This window comes from Bison bison, unplaced genomic scaffold (genome assembly GCF_000754665.1).
Source record: "Bison bison bison isolate TAMUID 2011002044 unplaced genomic scaffold, Bison_UMD1.0 scf7180017864068, whole genome shotgun sequence".
Lineage (NCBI taxonomy): Eukaryota > Metazoa > Chordata > Mammalia > Artiodactyla > Bovidae > Bison > Bison bison.
Window position 1 is genome coordinate 4,640,477 of NW_011494640.1, and position 17,406 is coordinate 4,657,882.

General features: G+C 35.0%; 1 protein-coding gene across 1 annotated transcript in view; it reads right to left on the minus strand.

Annotated features, from left to right (window-relative positions):
- Positions 1 to 17,406, minus strand: part of PSMD1 (proteasome (prosome, macropain) 26S subunit, non-ATPase, 1) — an 80,643-nt gene that overhangs the window by 53,333 nt on the left and 9,904 nt on the right. Inside the window, exons 7-17 of the mRNA XM_010837099.1 lie at positions 16,309 to 16,452; positions 14,008 to 14,234; positions 12,608 to 12,668; positions 11,571 to 11,699; positions 10,051 to 10,139; positions 9,500 to 9,578; positions 8,732 to 8,905; positions 7,054 to 7,165; positions 6,296 to 6,492; positions 4,940 to 5,035; positions 2,889 to 2,953 (exon numbers count right to left, since the gene is read on the minus strand). Of these exons, the coding sequence (XP_010835401.1) occupies positions 2,889 to 2,953; positions 4,940 to 5,035; positions 6,296 to 6,492; positions 7,054 to 7,165; positions 8,732 to 8,905; positions 9,500 to 9,578; positions 10,051 to 10,139; positions 11,571 to 11,699; positions 12,608 to 12,668; positions 14,008 to 14,234; positions 16,309 to 16,452 (1,373 nt within the window). The remainder of the gene's footprint in view (positions 1 to 2,888; positions 2,954 to 4,939; positions 5,036 to 6,295; positions 6,493 to 7,053; positions 7,166 to 8,731; positions 8,906 to 9,499; positions 9,579 to 10,050; positions 10,140 to 11,570; positions 11,700 to 12,607; positions 12,669 to 14,007; positions 14,235 to 16,308; positions 16,453 to 17,406) is intronic.

Here is a 17,406-nt window from a genome sequence, read left to right on the forward strand (position 1 = left end):
CTCATACCAGGCATTTACTGAGCAGAGGCAGGTTTCCTAGAGGAAGAAAAAGCAAATGAAAACAATCTTGGGTACATGAACCTTGTGTTTCTCAAAGAGCATGTGTAAACTAGAGGCATGGGACTTTAATCCAGGAACGTAAACTTTAATGAATTTGTAAATAAGATCATGGCTGCCCAAGCTTGCTCAAAGAGTTGGTTGAACTTCTGGCACAGAATTTTTTATTCATCGGTTTGTCATTTTAACTTGCACTGCCAGACGTGGAACAAATCCAGCCTGTGTCATTTACTAGTTATTAATAATTTGAGAACTTGGTTTTAACTGCAGCACCTTAGACAAGTAGATTACGTTTAATTTTCTTCATCCATGAAGTTTTAGATAAAAGCATTCCTAACATCTTTTATAGTTTCTACTTCTTATAAGAATCATATTATGAAGGAAACACACACACAACAAAACCCTGAATGGCCTTTTAGAAATAAAAAACACATAATTCATTAGCTGGATCTGAGAATTCTTAGCAAAGCCTAAAAGCAGCTCAGGGAAGACATCTGCTGCTGAAACTGGGAATTGAGCACATGTGTGAGCTACAGTAAATACAAGAGCAGAAATGAATTTTGTTAATTAGAGATCAAAGCGTGCTCAGGTTAAAAAAGGGAAAAAAAAACAGTTTTCATGAAAACTCAACTTCCTGTGTGGCAGAATATACACACGAGGTGACTGAGTTACATGATATAAAATATAAAGTGACTAATAGGAAGAATTAGTAGCCGATAATGAATAAATAAAGGAAGAGACCTTGATGAGTAAGATTCTTTATAAGTTACTAAGGGTAACCAATAGTTACTAAGGGTACACCTAAAAGAATATATTTCTCATATGAAAATTATCTTTTCATAAAAAAACCCTCCCTGAAAGGCAAAAGTAAAACCATTAATTTTTGTTTTTAAATTGTGTCTAAGCTTAGAGTAAAAATAAGGAAAGGTTAGCATCACAGATTGGCTACAATGATATGCCAAAGACAACAGGAAGGAAACAGTACTGCACAGCTTCTATTCTGCTTCCATCTTTTGTCTCAAGAGAATGATTTTTAGACCAGAAAAAGTAATGTTAAAACTGATCAAAATGTAAAATAGGTGAAGAGACTGGCTACCTTAAATGGGTTCAAGTCTCTAAGCTAAATGAATCACACCCCTGAAACAGAACCTGTGAATATAATTATAGAGCCATCGCTGACAAATCTGAGGAAAAACAGAAAATGGCAAAGGTACAAAAGGACTGTAAGTGGCAAATATCCTAATGTTCAAAAAGAGAAAAAAGGGATGGGAATCAAGAAATTTAAACTGTGGAGTCTGTTGTAGATCTTCTGAAAAAACGTGGAATAGCTTAATACAAATAGGTTTTATCAGATCTTAGAAAAGAAATCAATGAACACCTGATACTTCTATGAATCTACTAAAATCAGTAATAACCAATTAACCACATACTCTGTTTTAGAGGTACCAGACTAGTTGTTTTGTCACTAAGTTGTATCCAACTCTTTTGCGACCCCATGTACTGTAGCCCTCCAGGCTCCTCTGTGCATGGAATTTCCCAGGCAAGAAAACCAGATCTGTATAAATACCACAGGATTTAGTGAAATCTCTCCAGTGTTTTTGTGAACAAGCTGGACAAATGAGGGTTAGAGGATAATACACTGAAGGAGATTAGTATTTTGTTAAACAACCTCCTTCAACAAACTGACTGGTGAAAGGAGAAACCTATTAGCATGCTTATATGGATCTGAGCTTTGCTGTTTTAGCCAACATTTTTATCCAAAATAGGAAAAAAGTATTTAGTGTCTACACTAAATGGCTAACTTTCTATCTTGCATCTTAGAGAAGGTCCTCTAACCAGTTCAATGGATGCTGAATGAATATTTGTTGGAAAAAATATATATGTATAAATATTATTTGTTGAATTACATTACAATCTTTACAACAAAGGTTTATTCCAGGAATTTGGGGTAGAAAATCTGTACCAGAGATTAAAAGAACACGAAACTCATCTTACTTGTTCTTTCAGATTCCCATCCCTACATTATGGTGCAATTTCATCACAATATCCAAAAAAAGAATATCCAATATCCAGCCAAAAAAAGAGCTGAAAGAAGTACTTTTAATCTTCCTGTGTTGCACTTTAAAGTACCTTAGTGAAAAGAAACTATGTGAGATCAGACAGCAGAACTATTTTAAGAGGTGTTATTGCACCTACTGCCACTATTACAATTGCTACTACCCACACCCACTTGACTAGCACTTACTAGTGCCAGATACCATTCTAAGGGCTTTAGATATATTAACTCACTTAGTTGTCAAAAAACAGTCTTAGATACTATTACTCTACCTCTTTTACAGAATTTTACAGATGAGGAGTCTGAAATTCAAAGAGGCTAAGTAACAAGCTCTAAGTCACTCAGACTTTGAGTGACTCAGTAAGTGGCAGAGCCAAGATTCAATTCTGGCAGGTTGGTTTCAGAGTGTGTCCCCTGGATCACAACCATACTATAATGCCACGGGCATCTCCACATCTGCAAATTGTTCACTCTTCTGCATTTTAACGAAGCCTATTACTTTTCAGTCTCATTAAAGAGCTTCAAGAACTCTACAAGCCTGTGTGAAAGACAGCATCCCATTTGAATTACCAAATGAGAAGAGGACTGCTACTTCTCAAATAGCATCCCAATCTCTCAAAACATACTGGCTTCTTTTTCAGAGGAACAACACTAACTTTATTATTAAATGGTCCACATTCTGAACCTAGATAGATTTCTCAGAGAGTCAGTTACTGTGTAACTACCAATTACAAATAGAAATGGAATATAAACAGAATCAAAACTTAGAAATTACCTGAAGAGAATGAACCCAAGTGATTCTACTGCTGCCCTCCTGACGTCATCATTAACATCGCTTACCTAGGAAAAATTTCAAAGGATGATTATATACTACATGCATTCTATTACTACAATCATTGTATTGCATGCATTCTATTACTAGAATAAACTGATATGAGTGGCCCACATCATTTAAATGTAAATTAGATCTCATTTGTATATTACCCTAGCTATCTTCCTATTCACAGTTTCACTTTCAGCAGTTTCAGTTACCCACAATCAACTGTGGTCTGAATTTATTTATCGAATGGAAATTTCCAGAAATAAACAACTCACAAGTTTTAAACTGCATGCATTCTCAGTATCGAGATGAATTCTCATGCTGTCCCACTCTGTCCCAACTGGGATATAACCCTTTGGTCAGTGTATCCAAGCTGTATTTGTTATTCACACACCAGTCACTTAGTTACCCACTCATTTATCAGATCCACAGGGTTTTACAGTGCTTATATTCAAACAGGGTTTCCTGGTAGCTCAGCTGGTAAAGAATCTGCCTGCAATGCAAGAGACCCTGGTTCGATTCCTGGGTTGGGAAGATCCCATGGAGAAAGGATAGGCTACCCACTCTAGTATTCTTGGGCTTCCCAGGTGGCTCAGCTGGTAAAGAATCCACCTGGGTTCGATCCCTGGGTTGGGAAAATCCCCTGGAGGAGGGCATAGCAATCCACTCCAGTATTCTTGCTTGGAGAATTCCTAGGGACAGAGGGGTCTAGTGGGCTGCAGTTCATAGGATCACAAATAACCTCTAGTTTACTTAATAATGGTTACTTAAAAGTTTATTATTGTTTACTTAATAATGGCTAAGTTTATTTAGTTCTTACATTATTTAATTTACTTAATAATGGTTTACTTAATAAAGGTTATATTAGTTTACTTAATACTGGCCCCAAAGCACAGAAGTAGTGATACTGGCAATTCAAGTATTCTCTTACTATGCCTAATTTATAAACTAAACTTTATTACAAGTATGGATATATATCTGTATATGAAAAAACATAGTATGTTTCAGTACTATCCATGGTTTCAGGCATCCATTGGTTGTTTAAGAACATATATCCATGTATAAGGCAGGCAGACTACTATATTCCTCTATTAGAATGTCTTACCCAAATTTAGAAAGATTCATCTGAGAATTTCTTCATTTCAAGACTTAAAATCCTTTACAGCTTGGTGAAGTTTAAGATTCAGGGATAGTTTTAAAGATTATTTCAGCTGTACTATAGCATTTGTGGCCCACACCAAAAATCTAATCGTTTCTTCATTGTTGTTTTAAAAAAAATATGCCCTAAACTTAAGCAAAAGACAAACATCTAGAACATACCACATGTTGCACTGATAAATAATAAATTGCTAATAAATACTGTGTGATGTGAACATCTCTAGGAAGAAAAAAATATTAACAGTATTAAACCCTTTCTTGCATGGGAAGGTGACCTTGGGTCTACCTTCTCCCAGCACCAAGATGGTAGAAACGTCCTGGGTGAAGACATAGGGAATGTCCACTGTGTCATCAGACAACATTATTGGAAAACTACACCTGAATTGGGTGACTATGAGTGGAAAAAGCCTACTGGAAAACATGGACATTGGCTCTCCTGTGCAGTGTGTCTCCTGTCACAGAGCATGTCCCTCAGGGTTACCTGGAAGCTAACTTCACAGGTAAAAAGAAGTTGTCTCTATTGTTCATCAGATTTCCCTACCCTGGGGTGGCTGCACACATTCACATGGTCTTGTCTCTTACTAACGAGGGTTTCCCTCGGAACAGAGTTCCAGAAGTTGCCCTGAATGACTTTAAGGACTTCTATTCAAATAAGACACACCATTATCTGGAAAAGCTAAGTGACCCTGGTGCTCAGTTATGGCTGACTGTATTCAATGGAAGAGAATATGAATCTGAGACCACTGGTGGTGATTATGTGGTGTGGGTGTTACAGTCATCAACACATTGAGGGTCCATCTGCAAACTTTCCCTTTCATCTCTATACAACAAAGGATTAGAATACTTACAGCAACATGTAGCAGGCGTCGAATAGCTTTGTTGTTACCTGAGCCACAATAAGCCATGGCTACAGTATACATTCCAGATCGTCGAAGAATTGGATCCTAAGAAATAATTCAACATCATCAACTTATTTCAAATAGTAACTTCTTACAGGCTTAGTTGCATCCATAAGGGGAGCTGGTTTTAGGCAGAAAATGAACTAAAAGAGAACCATTTTGTGGTTGGTAGTTTTCTAAATGAATGGGAAAATTAAAGGCTCTAACACAGGAATAATTAACTACTTTTAATTCCCAGTATTCTGTACAACATACCTATGCTGCCTCACACTTTTTAGTATGTATAAACTCAAGCCAACTGCCCTATGTCTTTCATTTGTCAAACAACAAAGAAGCTTGTTATTCTAATTTGCTTTTTACCTTATCACTTAATTCTTGGGCACTGAGCTATGAGTGGAAGAGATATGGAGTTTGACAGCTGAGCAAAATAATTAGTAGTTTTATCAATAAACTGTAGCAGTGGATTTTTTTTTATCAGATTACAGAGGACAGTACTGTTTACCACTGTCTACTTACTATATGCAATACAGTAAAAATCGTTTCACTGTTGTAAAAACAAGACACACACACACACACACCTTGTTTTTTGTTTTTACAACAGTAAAACCATTTTTACTATATTGTATATGGTAGGTAGACAAGACAGGGGCTTCCCTCGTGACTCAGTTGGTAAAGAATCTGCCTGCAGTGCAGGAGACCTGGGTTCGATCCCCAGGTCAGGAAGATCCCCTGGAGAAGGAAATGGCAACCCACTCTAGTACTCTTGCCTGGAGAATTCCATGGATAGAGGAGCTGGGCAGGCTATAGTCCATGGGATCGCGAAGAGTCAGACACGATTGTGTGACTTTCACTTTTCAGTTTTTCAAAAACAAGACAAAAGGCAAAGGAAAAAAAAACTCATCCAAATAAAAAAGTCCAGAGATGGGCACTGTTTTGTGATGAAAAAACAATGAAGTAAACTTTGTATCCTATTAAATGTTTATGAAATCATGCCCAAAACATTATTTCTAAAATAAATCAACTTACAATTTCTAAAGATCTTTTCTAAATCTGCTTATTTGAAAACCACTGAAGTCTTAATCTCAAATTGGCCCTGCTCACCTCTTCTAATCAGTGTTTTTCTTGCCTAAATTTTATTAGGCTTTATATATCTTTCGAGAAGTTTCATCAATAAATGTACCTAGGAGTTCTGATGGGAATAGAGATAATTTCTAGTCAAGGTTAAGTGTTTCTGTAAATGTTAGATATAATAACTGAAGGGTGAGGAAAAGGAGGGAGAAAAGGATGAATAATATGTGATCTCACCTTATCACGGCAGAGAGATTCAATGAGAGCATCAGCCTCTTCCATCCTCCCGTACATCACTAACGCAATGCCAACTGCAAGACCACGGAGAATCTTCTCATGTTGAGTTTCCTGTGCATAGCCAACCATGTCCTCAATAGCCTGGGCATTTTTAGAGCCCAACATAACCAAACCTAGGGCCAGGCCAGCTGCTTCGCCTAGTGAGTAGGAAGCAAAACATTAAATAATAAGAGTTAAGTATGTAAATAAAACATATTCTACTGGAAGTGCTAACTATTAACAGCTACCAAAATAACCACCAGCTTCTGTAGCATTTTTTCCAAGCCATCAGATATAAAGGAGGATAGTTTATATGGAAGTCCATCCATATATTTATAGCTATTTTCCTTTTAGATTGTGATAGGATATACCATGAAATCCTGCAGTGATTTCAAATGAGATACTATGGCAATATTTTTTTTTCATTATCACCAAGCAGTATAGATAGTCCCAAGATACAAGGAGATCACTCTAATAAATTTCTATTTGCAAAAGTCAGTAATCAGACATACACACAAGATATACTATTTTTAGAAGCCTATATATCATAAAACATATTTTTATACAATGAATTTAATAAATGTGGCAAAAATTAACACCCTTTACAAGTAGAGAAATCTATTAGATTTTTAAGAGACCACAAAATACAAGCAGAAAACAAATGTTACAGTTACATTACTTAATCCTACAGTATGTCATCTTTGGAAAGAATCACTTACCTGTCACAGCATCATCCTGATAGAGGTTTGTTTTTAGCAAATCATACACATCCTGGCGTGCGGTCCCCATGGCAGCCAAACCAAGGCCTAGACTGCCACCATGTCTAACGATCTAGAGAAAAAGCATGGGCTCCATTTATCTGGTACACAGTACTTAAAATCCAACCTTTCATTTTACTTTCAAAATATATTGTGCTGTTGGCATGGAGAGCATTTGGCCTAGTGGATATTATCAAAGGATACAGAGGGTCAGTGGTAACCTCACAATTTGTTTCGAAAGAATGCTGCCTGCTGATATAAACTAATGGGGAGTTAAGGAAATGAAAACAAAGTGGAGACAGTACAGCTCTCTTTTAATAAGTTTACACAAGAAGGGAGGAGACAGATGACAACAACTAAGAGAGAGAAGCAACTGCAAGAAAAGAGTCTTTTTAGGATAGGTGAATATGCTTATGAACTGAGGGAGGAAGCACAGAGGAGAAGGAACCTAATGGAACATGGTTATGAAGAAAGTGAAAGTTTGTCTTTATTTGGAGAATATTTGTGTGATGATCTGTTACTTTTGAATGTACAGTATCCTTTTATTAGTGACAGTACCCCAGTCCTGCTTGGGGAATATTCCTCCCTACTGGTTCAAATCTTGGTGAGACTGTCATTGAAAATAAACTCTCATATTCCCCTGGGCAAAGTGTGGGCCTGTGACTCTAGACAGGCCAATCAGATGCTCCTCTGGAATTTTAATCTTTCTTAAGCGGAAGGACCCAAGGACCAAAAACATTTCAAGTTTATTCATCCTGACAGCAGAGCCCCGACGAGACCATTCCATTAGTTCCTATTACCAAGATTCCCAGAATCACCCTGCTTTAACCTTTGTGAGAACTAGTTCACCAGCTTTTCCTTTAATTATATAAGCTAGTTCCAATAAACTCCTTGTTTAAGTTGGTCAGCAGAGGTTTTTGTTGATGGTAATCAAAAAGCTTTATCTGGTAAGAAAATTTTTACCTGAGATCACCAGAAATTTAAGGCAGTGATATCTATAAATTATGTAAGATTTGTGGATAGGGGCATATTAGCTGAGACAGACCATCCTACTGATCTCAGTCTTTTCGCTAAAGTAGGACAAAGTTTTCTGGCTCACTGAGCTATTCTCCCGATAGCTTTCTAATAGAGACTACCCTAACATAAAACTTTAAAAAGTCTAAAATCCTGTCATGGCTCCTCAAAATAAAAACAGGGATGCTTAATAAGTTTTTCTAAAAGAGTTACATTTAAAAATCACCAAAAAGATTACACAAGCAAGAATTCTGACTCCCAAAAGAGTACAGGCAATTTTGGAGGGGCTTTGGTTTCCTATAAAATAACAGAAAATCACTTATGTAACATAACAAGACTCTAAAGTGTCTTACAATGCATACAATGTACATTTTATAAATATCTGATACTTTATTTCACTTTTCACACATAAGGTTTAAGGGACTACAAACACAATTTTAGCTTACAGAGGAGGAGAGGAAATTACCTTTAAAAGATAATATTCTATGAAAACAGTACTTTAGATCTGGGAATGTAGATTTGGGAATCCTACAAGATTTCTTCTATTCACTGAAATAATTTGGCAAATATAATGTTTCCCTCATTCTTAAGTAATGGGAATTTAGTTGTGCATTATAATACTTACGTCATTGCTGGCATTCTTAAGCTGGTTAAGCAGATAGTCAATTATATCACCACCATGATTGGCATGAATGAGACCTAATGCGTAGAGACCTCCACCTTCCTGATAGGCTGACCCTGGAGAGGTGTCCTTGGGAAGGTATGTTGCCATTAACTGTAATGCTTCCTTCTCATGACCCTGTAAATGTGAGCCACCACAGAGGTGTCAGTAAAAGAAAGTGAGAGAAACATTTTCTATGACTATTGCTTTTTCTCCAGAGTGAAGGAGGAAGTGGAGTTCTCTTCTAAGCAACTTTATCACTCACAGAACACAGATTTAAGTGATCCTAAATCACATCTTAGTTAGAAACAAATGCTTCCATTCCCCTCCTCTTTGTTTCATAACATTTCCCCAAATTTATCTTAGACTCTGCAAATAATTATTTCAATTCATCTTTTAAGAAAGGGCTTACTCTTCACACAAAAAAGATTTCTACTTATTAAAAAAAAAACCCACACATTTCTTATTTACTTTATCCTTCCCTGTATAAGGACTGATCTAATTTAACAAAATGTACTTGTCAATGCATTATAGTAAACATGTTTCTCTATTTTTTTTGTTGTTGTTGCACTACGTGGCATGTGGGATCTTAATTCCCTGGTCTGTCCACTGAATTGGATGCTCCGAGTCTCAAGCACTGGACTGCCAGGGAAGTCCCGATTTTTTTGTTCCTTAACTCGAGAAAAATTGTTTCTGTTCTGATGCCTGCTCACAGAGACCAGTATATATTACCTTATGAATCACACCCAAACTGGCTGTAGCTGTAAATTTTGCCCAATTAGTGGCTCTGGCTAACCATTCCAAGTTATCTCTGTAAGAAAACAAAATTTAGCAATATTATTAAAATGAATTTCATAAAGCTTTTTATAATACTAAAGTCAAAGCTCTAACATTTTTACCTTGAACTGTTAAAAATCATTTTACTTTATGGATTTCAAGTTACTGATGATTCTGTTTTACCTCTTAAGGCCTCTTAATATTCTAAGGACTTTCTAAAAACACATATGTAATTACACTATGAGCAAAAGCAAAACTGTATCAAACTTCAGAGGTTAATATATTTCATTAAAAAATCTGTATTCAAGGCAACTAATGAAGAAAATTAATTTTACCTCAAAACACGTAGATAAATGCAATTAAAAAAATTTATAAAATAGCAAAAGTAGAATTTAAAATTTAGGACTGACAAGCAGGTAAAGTTCCTCACATCCATGTAATAGTGACAACAGAGTCTCTGTCAGAGACACTTTTAAACTGAAGTGGGAGCCTACGAGTACATTTACCTAAGAAACTGGTCACTGGTAGTGCCGCAGTGCATAAAAGAGTTTGCTATGACAGTTGCCGTATGACAGACAGAATTCCTTACTGCATCCTAAAAAACAAACACAGATATTTATCATTTGTATTCATACAAATGCAAGCTTGCATGTAAACACACAATAAGAAGCACTATTTTGTGGTGAAAACATGAGTAAACTGAATCAGCATTTAAAATATGAATCTTGGAAATTTCTTTATAAAGATTAAATAGCTAGCTTATTAAAAAACAGCAAATCAAAAGTTTTATTTGTGGTCTTAACTTGAGGTCAATAGATTTCAAGTAAGAATTTAATAGTAGATATTCTAATTGTTAGTTTCTAAATAGTTTGCCATTTCTCTTTGATATCCTGCTCAAGGTCTCCAAGAATGGATGTAACTTGAGGAACAATGGTGTACCTCTTCTGGCACTGTACCTCTGGCAGCACCAGAGCAATTCTGTTTAATTCAACTGCACTATAAAGATAAACATCAGAAAACTGTCATAGATGCAAATTTTTCTCTTGCACACTTGTAAAAATTATTTTAAAAATCCAGAGAAGCATGATTACATACACCTCAATCAAACAACTTCATATTAATGAAATAATATATGACTATATAAAATGACTTTGGGAAAGGATTTGGGTAAATAACACAGGCAAGGCAGGAAGATTTTTCACAGTATGTATCTTTTCATACTAAAATTTTTTTGGAACCAGATGAATAGATTATCTATTCAAAAATTAAAGTGAACGATTATCAGGATGAATATCTCAGCAAAGGTTATAATACCAAGGTTAAGAACCCCTGTTCTCAAGGAGTCTGCAGTTCACTGGGAAAAACAAACACACAACCTGTATTAATGCTCTGATTGTGGTATCTGTCCAAATGCCACATGTACACATTCAAATAAAAGTTAGCTATTACCATATGTAAAGTAGATAGCCAATAGGAATTTGCTGTATGTCAGAGGAAACTCAAACGGGGCTCTATATCAACCTAGAGGAGTGGGATGGGGAGGGAGGTTCAAAAGAGAGGGGATATATGTATACCTTGAAGAAGGAAATGGCAACCCACTCCAGTGTTCTTGCCTGGAGAATCCCATGGACAGAGAAGCCTGGCAGGCTACAGTCCATGGGGTCGCAAGAGTCGGACACAACTTAGCAACTAAAACCAAACCATATGTATACCTATGGCTGATTCATATTGAGGTTTGACAGAAAACAACAAAATTCTGTAGAGCAATTATCCTTCAATTAAAAAATAAACAAATTAAAAAAAAAAAACACTAAACTTCCCAGTGACAGACTAACACAAAAAACAGTTCAATCAGTATTAATTCCCTTTCTTCTTCAGTAAGATCAAGTGTCTCTCCCATTGTTTTTTCAAAAGTGTATTTCCTTGACAAAATGCAACAAATTACTCAATAAGAAGTATTAAGTACTTATAATCAACAAAGAAATAAATATAAGAAAAAAGCCTCCATTACAGATAAATTTTCTACCTTTGTGTTTTTTAGAATCATGAGATCTGTATTATTGTTTCGTATTAAAAACTGTAGATGTAACTCAATAGCCATTTCACCACTTAGAATTTTAATCATTTTCAAAGTCTGGTCCTTGGGCTCTGGACTCTGCCAAAACAAACAAGAATGAAAATTATTATATTACTGAAATCCAGTAAGCTAATTTTAATAGCCTTAAACCAGTGAAATTCAGTCATACACATAAAAAAACTTAAGCACGCTTCCAATACAAAAAATTTTTTTAAAATCTGTAAGAGTAATGATGATATGCAGGAAGAACTATTTTATACTTAGTCAACTCATAGTTTAGGTGAGAAACTCTCTCTTCAAAATTCAGAAAAAGCACTTTTAATCAACCCATATATATGATCTCACGAATTATACCAAGCCACCAACACAACTTGTTCCAACCACAAGAAGAGTTGAAATTTATATACCTGATAACCAGAAACCAAAAATTCTGATGTAGGACACATTACATCCAACAGACTACTGCTCTAATCCTTGCCTCACTCGTAAGTACACTATGAATATTAAAAATAAAGACAACTAAATTGTCCTCTGTCTCTACAAGTTGCCATTTATTTGTTAGAGGCCATAGTTTTTTTCTCACGCTATGACATATAATTCAGAGTTATTCTGAACAGAGTTCATTCTTTGGTACGGATCTGGGGACTTGATTTCTTCTAAGGCAAGTGTTTTCTGGGATCAATCTTTTGCTTTTTGCCTGTGCTGTGCAGCTTGTGGGATTTTAGTTCCCCACTCAAGCAGGGAATGAACTCAGGCCCTCAGCAGTGAAAGCGCCAAGGCCTAACCCTGGACCACCAAGGAATTTCCTGAGATTAATTTTTAAAATTTTACTTTTTATACAAAGTCTATTTTTATAAAATAACTTTGATATCAAACTTAATAATAAACCTCCATAAAAACAGGTATGTAACACTTTTAAGTAATTTACAATATAGTGTGGAAATCTATGTTTAAATGGAAACCTCAACTTCAAAAAGCACACTTACCACTTCTGGCGTCTTTCCTACAAGTACACTACCTGTCTTTTCTTCCGTTTCCATCGAGTCACTAAAACGAAGAGAACCAACAGTTATCAGTATGATAAATCTTTTCTGAATGGTATGTGTGGGTGACTTTTTCTCTTTCCTTTTAATCAAACGGAAGATCTGAACCATGTCCATAAGAAGTATTTTGCAAGGAAAAAACACTAAATAACTTTTAAAGTACTGCTGTTAAGAAACAGAAAAGACTGTAAAATAAGATGGAGGCAGTTCAGTTACCAAATTTCCACCAGATAATTTCATAAAACACGCAAAGCAACTAACTAGGTTAGCAAATAAAAAGGACAATAAATACAACGAAACCAGGGGACAAAGTATCTCCCAGATTCCCAAAACAGAGCCACCACCACCGGCCACAAAACCAGTCTGAAGTAAAGCAGTCAGAGCTCCAACAACTCTTAAAACCGACCGGCCAACACTCTCTTCTAGGTCAAAGCAAAACACAAAAGAGAAAATGCTGGGCATAGAATTCAAATTAAGAAAGCAGAAACGAGGGAAAAAGAAGGCCAAAATGAACGTGAGAAAGGAAACAGAGCCAGGAGATCTCACAACATAAGACACCATTCTGTTTAAAACTCCACAACACAACAGAACAGGAAGTTCTAGAAACTATCCTAAACAAGCCTCCTTTGTAAATACTTAGGAAAACTAATTTCAGTACAGATAAACTACAGGTTATAAAAGAATATTACTATAAAAAAATTTACTCGACCCACTAAATGACTTAAGTAAGGTTGTGGGATTCAATTTTAATATACAACAATCAAGTATAATTCTACATATTAGCAATAAGCAATTTAAATTGAATTGAAACTTAAACATAGCACTTACAATAGTATCAAAAGACATAATATACTTAGGAATAACTTTAGGGGAAAATGTACAAAAGTCCTGTACCAAAATCTACAAAATGATGTTGAGAAAAATTTTTTAAAAACCTAGATAAATGAAGATTACTGGATTATAATAATTTTTATCAGTTCTAATAAAAGCATAAAAAAGCTAAGGATGTTTCTACCTGTAAAATATCTAACCAAACACCTAAAATCTAGCCCAACCTACCCTACCTGAGATTTTTAAATTTACTTGATAAGAAAGCATGCAGGACCCACACCCGCCCCATCAGACAACCACTTTCCTTGTTTCCAGGAGGGTCCATTTTTTTTTCATTTTCCTTAATGTGCCCAGCAGAGTGCAAAACACAGCAATAGTCTTCTTAAGAGTTTACAATCTATGAAACCTAATGATATTTATTCTTAGACTATGTTGTCTAGAAATACTCTATCTACTCCCCAAATAAGATAAAGATAGCTGGATTAGTTCTATGCAGAAACAGATAGGCGTACCTTTCTCTCTCTGATCCTGGAACAGTGCCTGTGTTGGTGGACCCAGGCACAGAAGCAAGAGGGGTGCCAACAGTTCGAAGATTCTGGATTACGGATGACAAAAACTGCTGGCTAGCACTTTCATACAAATCAAAACAAATCTGATAGGCCATCAGGAGGTTGTCTTCCTTTACCAGTTTTTCTAAGATATCACTCACGGCCTGAGGATCATCTAAGAAAATTAGGCACTGAAACACAGATAGAGAACAATTACATAGTAATCGAAAATTTTGCTCTGTAAGATACTTAAAGAGTTACAGTCAACAACACGGGAAACCATAAATAAAAGTGAAGGCAAACTGCAGCAAACTAACTATCTAGTCTAATAATAGCATTCCACTTTTCATCCTGGCACCAGAATTTTCCTGAAAGTAGAATCTGCCTCCTATAAGAAAGTCCATACAAGTTATGCTCACGGCTCCTAATACTGTGCCTGGCAATTAGCAATACTTAATAACTGGTTGGTGAATGAATCCTGACTTCTTTAAAACGTACTCATAAATCACTATCAAGTGCTCTTTTACTTCTAATTTCTGCTTTACCATAAACTGTAGGAGCCATTCATTTATTCATTCATAACGCACTGCATTGTGCTGGGCTAGGACAAGAGGCACTAACATGAACATTCAGAAGCATTTCTCTTACTACTCTTATGATCTGCCACATGTTTTAACAAAAGCCATCCAATAAACTTAGGATATTTAATAGTTCAATTTAAAATTTGTTTTAAATAGCAAATAACTCAATTTCAAAATGAACACATTAATCAAAATTATTATAAACTAAGAATAGGAAATTATGGAAACAAAATAAATGACCAATAACACGAGACTGGATAAAAAAGGCAAAGAACACCCACTGAATGACTACTGCATAATCAAGAAAGAGTTCGTACAAGAGTTTGTGAAGAGTTAAAACATGGAAAAAACATTAAACTGAAGGACATATATAATTGATAGTTTGCTTCCAGGTAAGGGAACTTGGAAGCCAAAGGGAGAAGTGGCAGGAAGACTTTTAACTATATACCCCTTGGTCCTTCATGAATTTTGAGTCATGTGAACGTAATATCATCTGTTCAAAAATAAATTTTAAAAACGTAAAATTCAAAAAATATTTTTTCAGGGACAAGGAATAAAATACTAAAATAAATAAAATTACTTCTGGGAAATAAAACTGAAATACACTGAGAAAAGAAGGCAAAGGACTATCGTTTTTCATGTAACTTTTAAAAAAACACGTAAGAAACTATTAAAAACTATTTAGAAGCAAACAAAACTCAAAAAAAAAACTATATAGAGAAAAGTGAAAGGAAATATACTAAAATGTTAGTAGACTTCAAGTGACATAAAGGTGGATATTTTTCTTCCAACTTTTTCTGTGTTTCACCCTTGCTTTAAAAAGCATCAAAAGGTATACATAAAACCGATGAGCAACAGAGTTCAGAGAACTATATTCACTATCTTGTAATAGCCTATAATGATTTTTTTTTAAAAAGCATTCAAAAAGGATGCATTAATCTATATTTTAAATATGTATAGAGGATAGAAACACATATTGAGAATACATTATAGTGAACAAATAAAAAAATGTGTGATAAAATGCTATGCTCTAAGCAGAATATAGAAATTTACAGTGTGGTAACTGTTGAAAAGCAAACTGAGCATTTCCTCAATAAAAATACAATCCAGTCATTGAGAAGAATGACGTAGCTCCATATGTTTTTGGAGGAAAACATCTATGAATCTTTTAACTGGGAAAATGCCCAGGGAAAGGGATAGATACAGATTTCATTTTATATATTTTCTGTACTGTCTTAATTTCTTTTTAATTAGGCAAGGAAATCCATACATTAAAAGAGAGAAAGAAAATACTCAAAGGTCCTGGTTGTGTTTGGGAAATGAAACCAATGATAATTTTTATACGTGAAATTCTTTTAGAATGACATAACATAGGTACTGTTTTTACCTTCATTTTTTCTTCTATTTATTTTTTTTTAACCTCATTTCCAAAAACTTCCTTAAATGCCTGGATTATTTTCAAAATAAAAAAAAGAACACAAGGAATACATTATAACAAAATAGCTTTTTAGTTTTGAGAACTTCAGGTTTTTTAATCAGTAAAGCAGAACATAAATACACAACTTATCTTCACAGGGCTGTTGTAAAGATATATGTATGAAATTACAGTGATGTGATGAGGTACACACATGAGGTAGTGAGGCATTACCCAGCAATACAGTGTAAAATAATACAATGTTATTACCTGACAAACATTGATGAAATCAGGTTTCTCTAAATTCATGTAGATTTTAACTAGGACTCTCAGTACTTTATTCCGAAACTGTTTATTCTGCATTAAAGACATGCAGAGCTTCAAGCTATAAGCCAGCATTCCTGGGACATCATTCTGAAAGACATAATTTGAAGAGACATCATTATCTAGTTACTGAAGCATGTTTATTTAGAAATCAAATTATTTAAATCAATATTCTTTAGTCATTCTAGGCAGCTAAAGCTTTATTTGCTACTTAAATAAAATTTAAAATTTTTAACTATTTTAGATGAAAATCTTAAAAGAAAATTACCTATTTCCCCGTCTTCATGAAAAAATGGGTTGAAAACAAATATTTAGTGCTCATCCAGAATCATCACTATATGAACACAGTATACTATAACAGAGTGGTGCTGTTAATTATTATAAAAAGATCTACACAACTGTCCATATACCAAGCAGACAACCTAGCTAATCCTCAGGATTTATCGCCTATATTCAATGACCAGGAACACAAGACGATAGAACTGTTCTCTAGCTCTGAGTGACTCAAGCTTTGAGTGCTGTCACATCTAACTGGCACTCTCCTGAGGAAGTTTTGACTCCTGATTATTTATGTTTACCTTGTGGTTCTTCAAAGCATGCCTGAATTTTGAGATACCAACCTATAAAAGTTCTTCAGCATAAACAAGCATGCTGAAGAGCTACAGGAGTATTTCTCAAAAATGGAGTTGAGAAATGTAAAATTCAAAAAAATTACTAATTCAGAAAGACTTCCGTTGTGCATCCCAATATTCACAGCAGTGTTATTAATAATAGCCAAGATATGGAAGCAACTTAAGTATCCATCAACAGATGAATGGATAAAGATATGTGTGTGTACATACATATGCATACACACACACATATATATGCACACACACATATGTATATATACAAGGGAATGCTACTCAGTCATAAAAAAGAATGAAATTTTGCCATTTGCAGCAACGTGGATGGATTTGGAGGGCACTATGCCAAGTAAAATAAAGTCAGATACAGAAAGACAAATACCATATGGTATTTGTCTTTCTGTATCTGACTTTATTT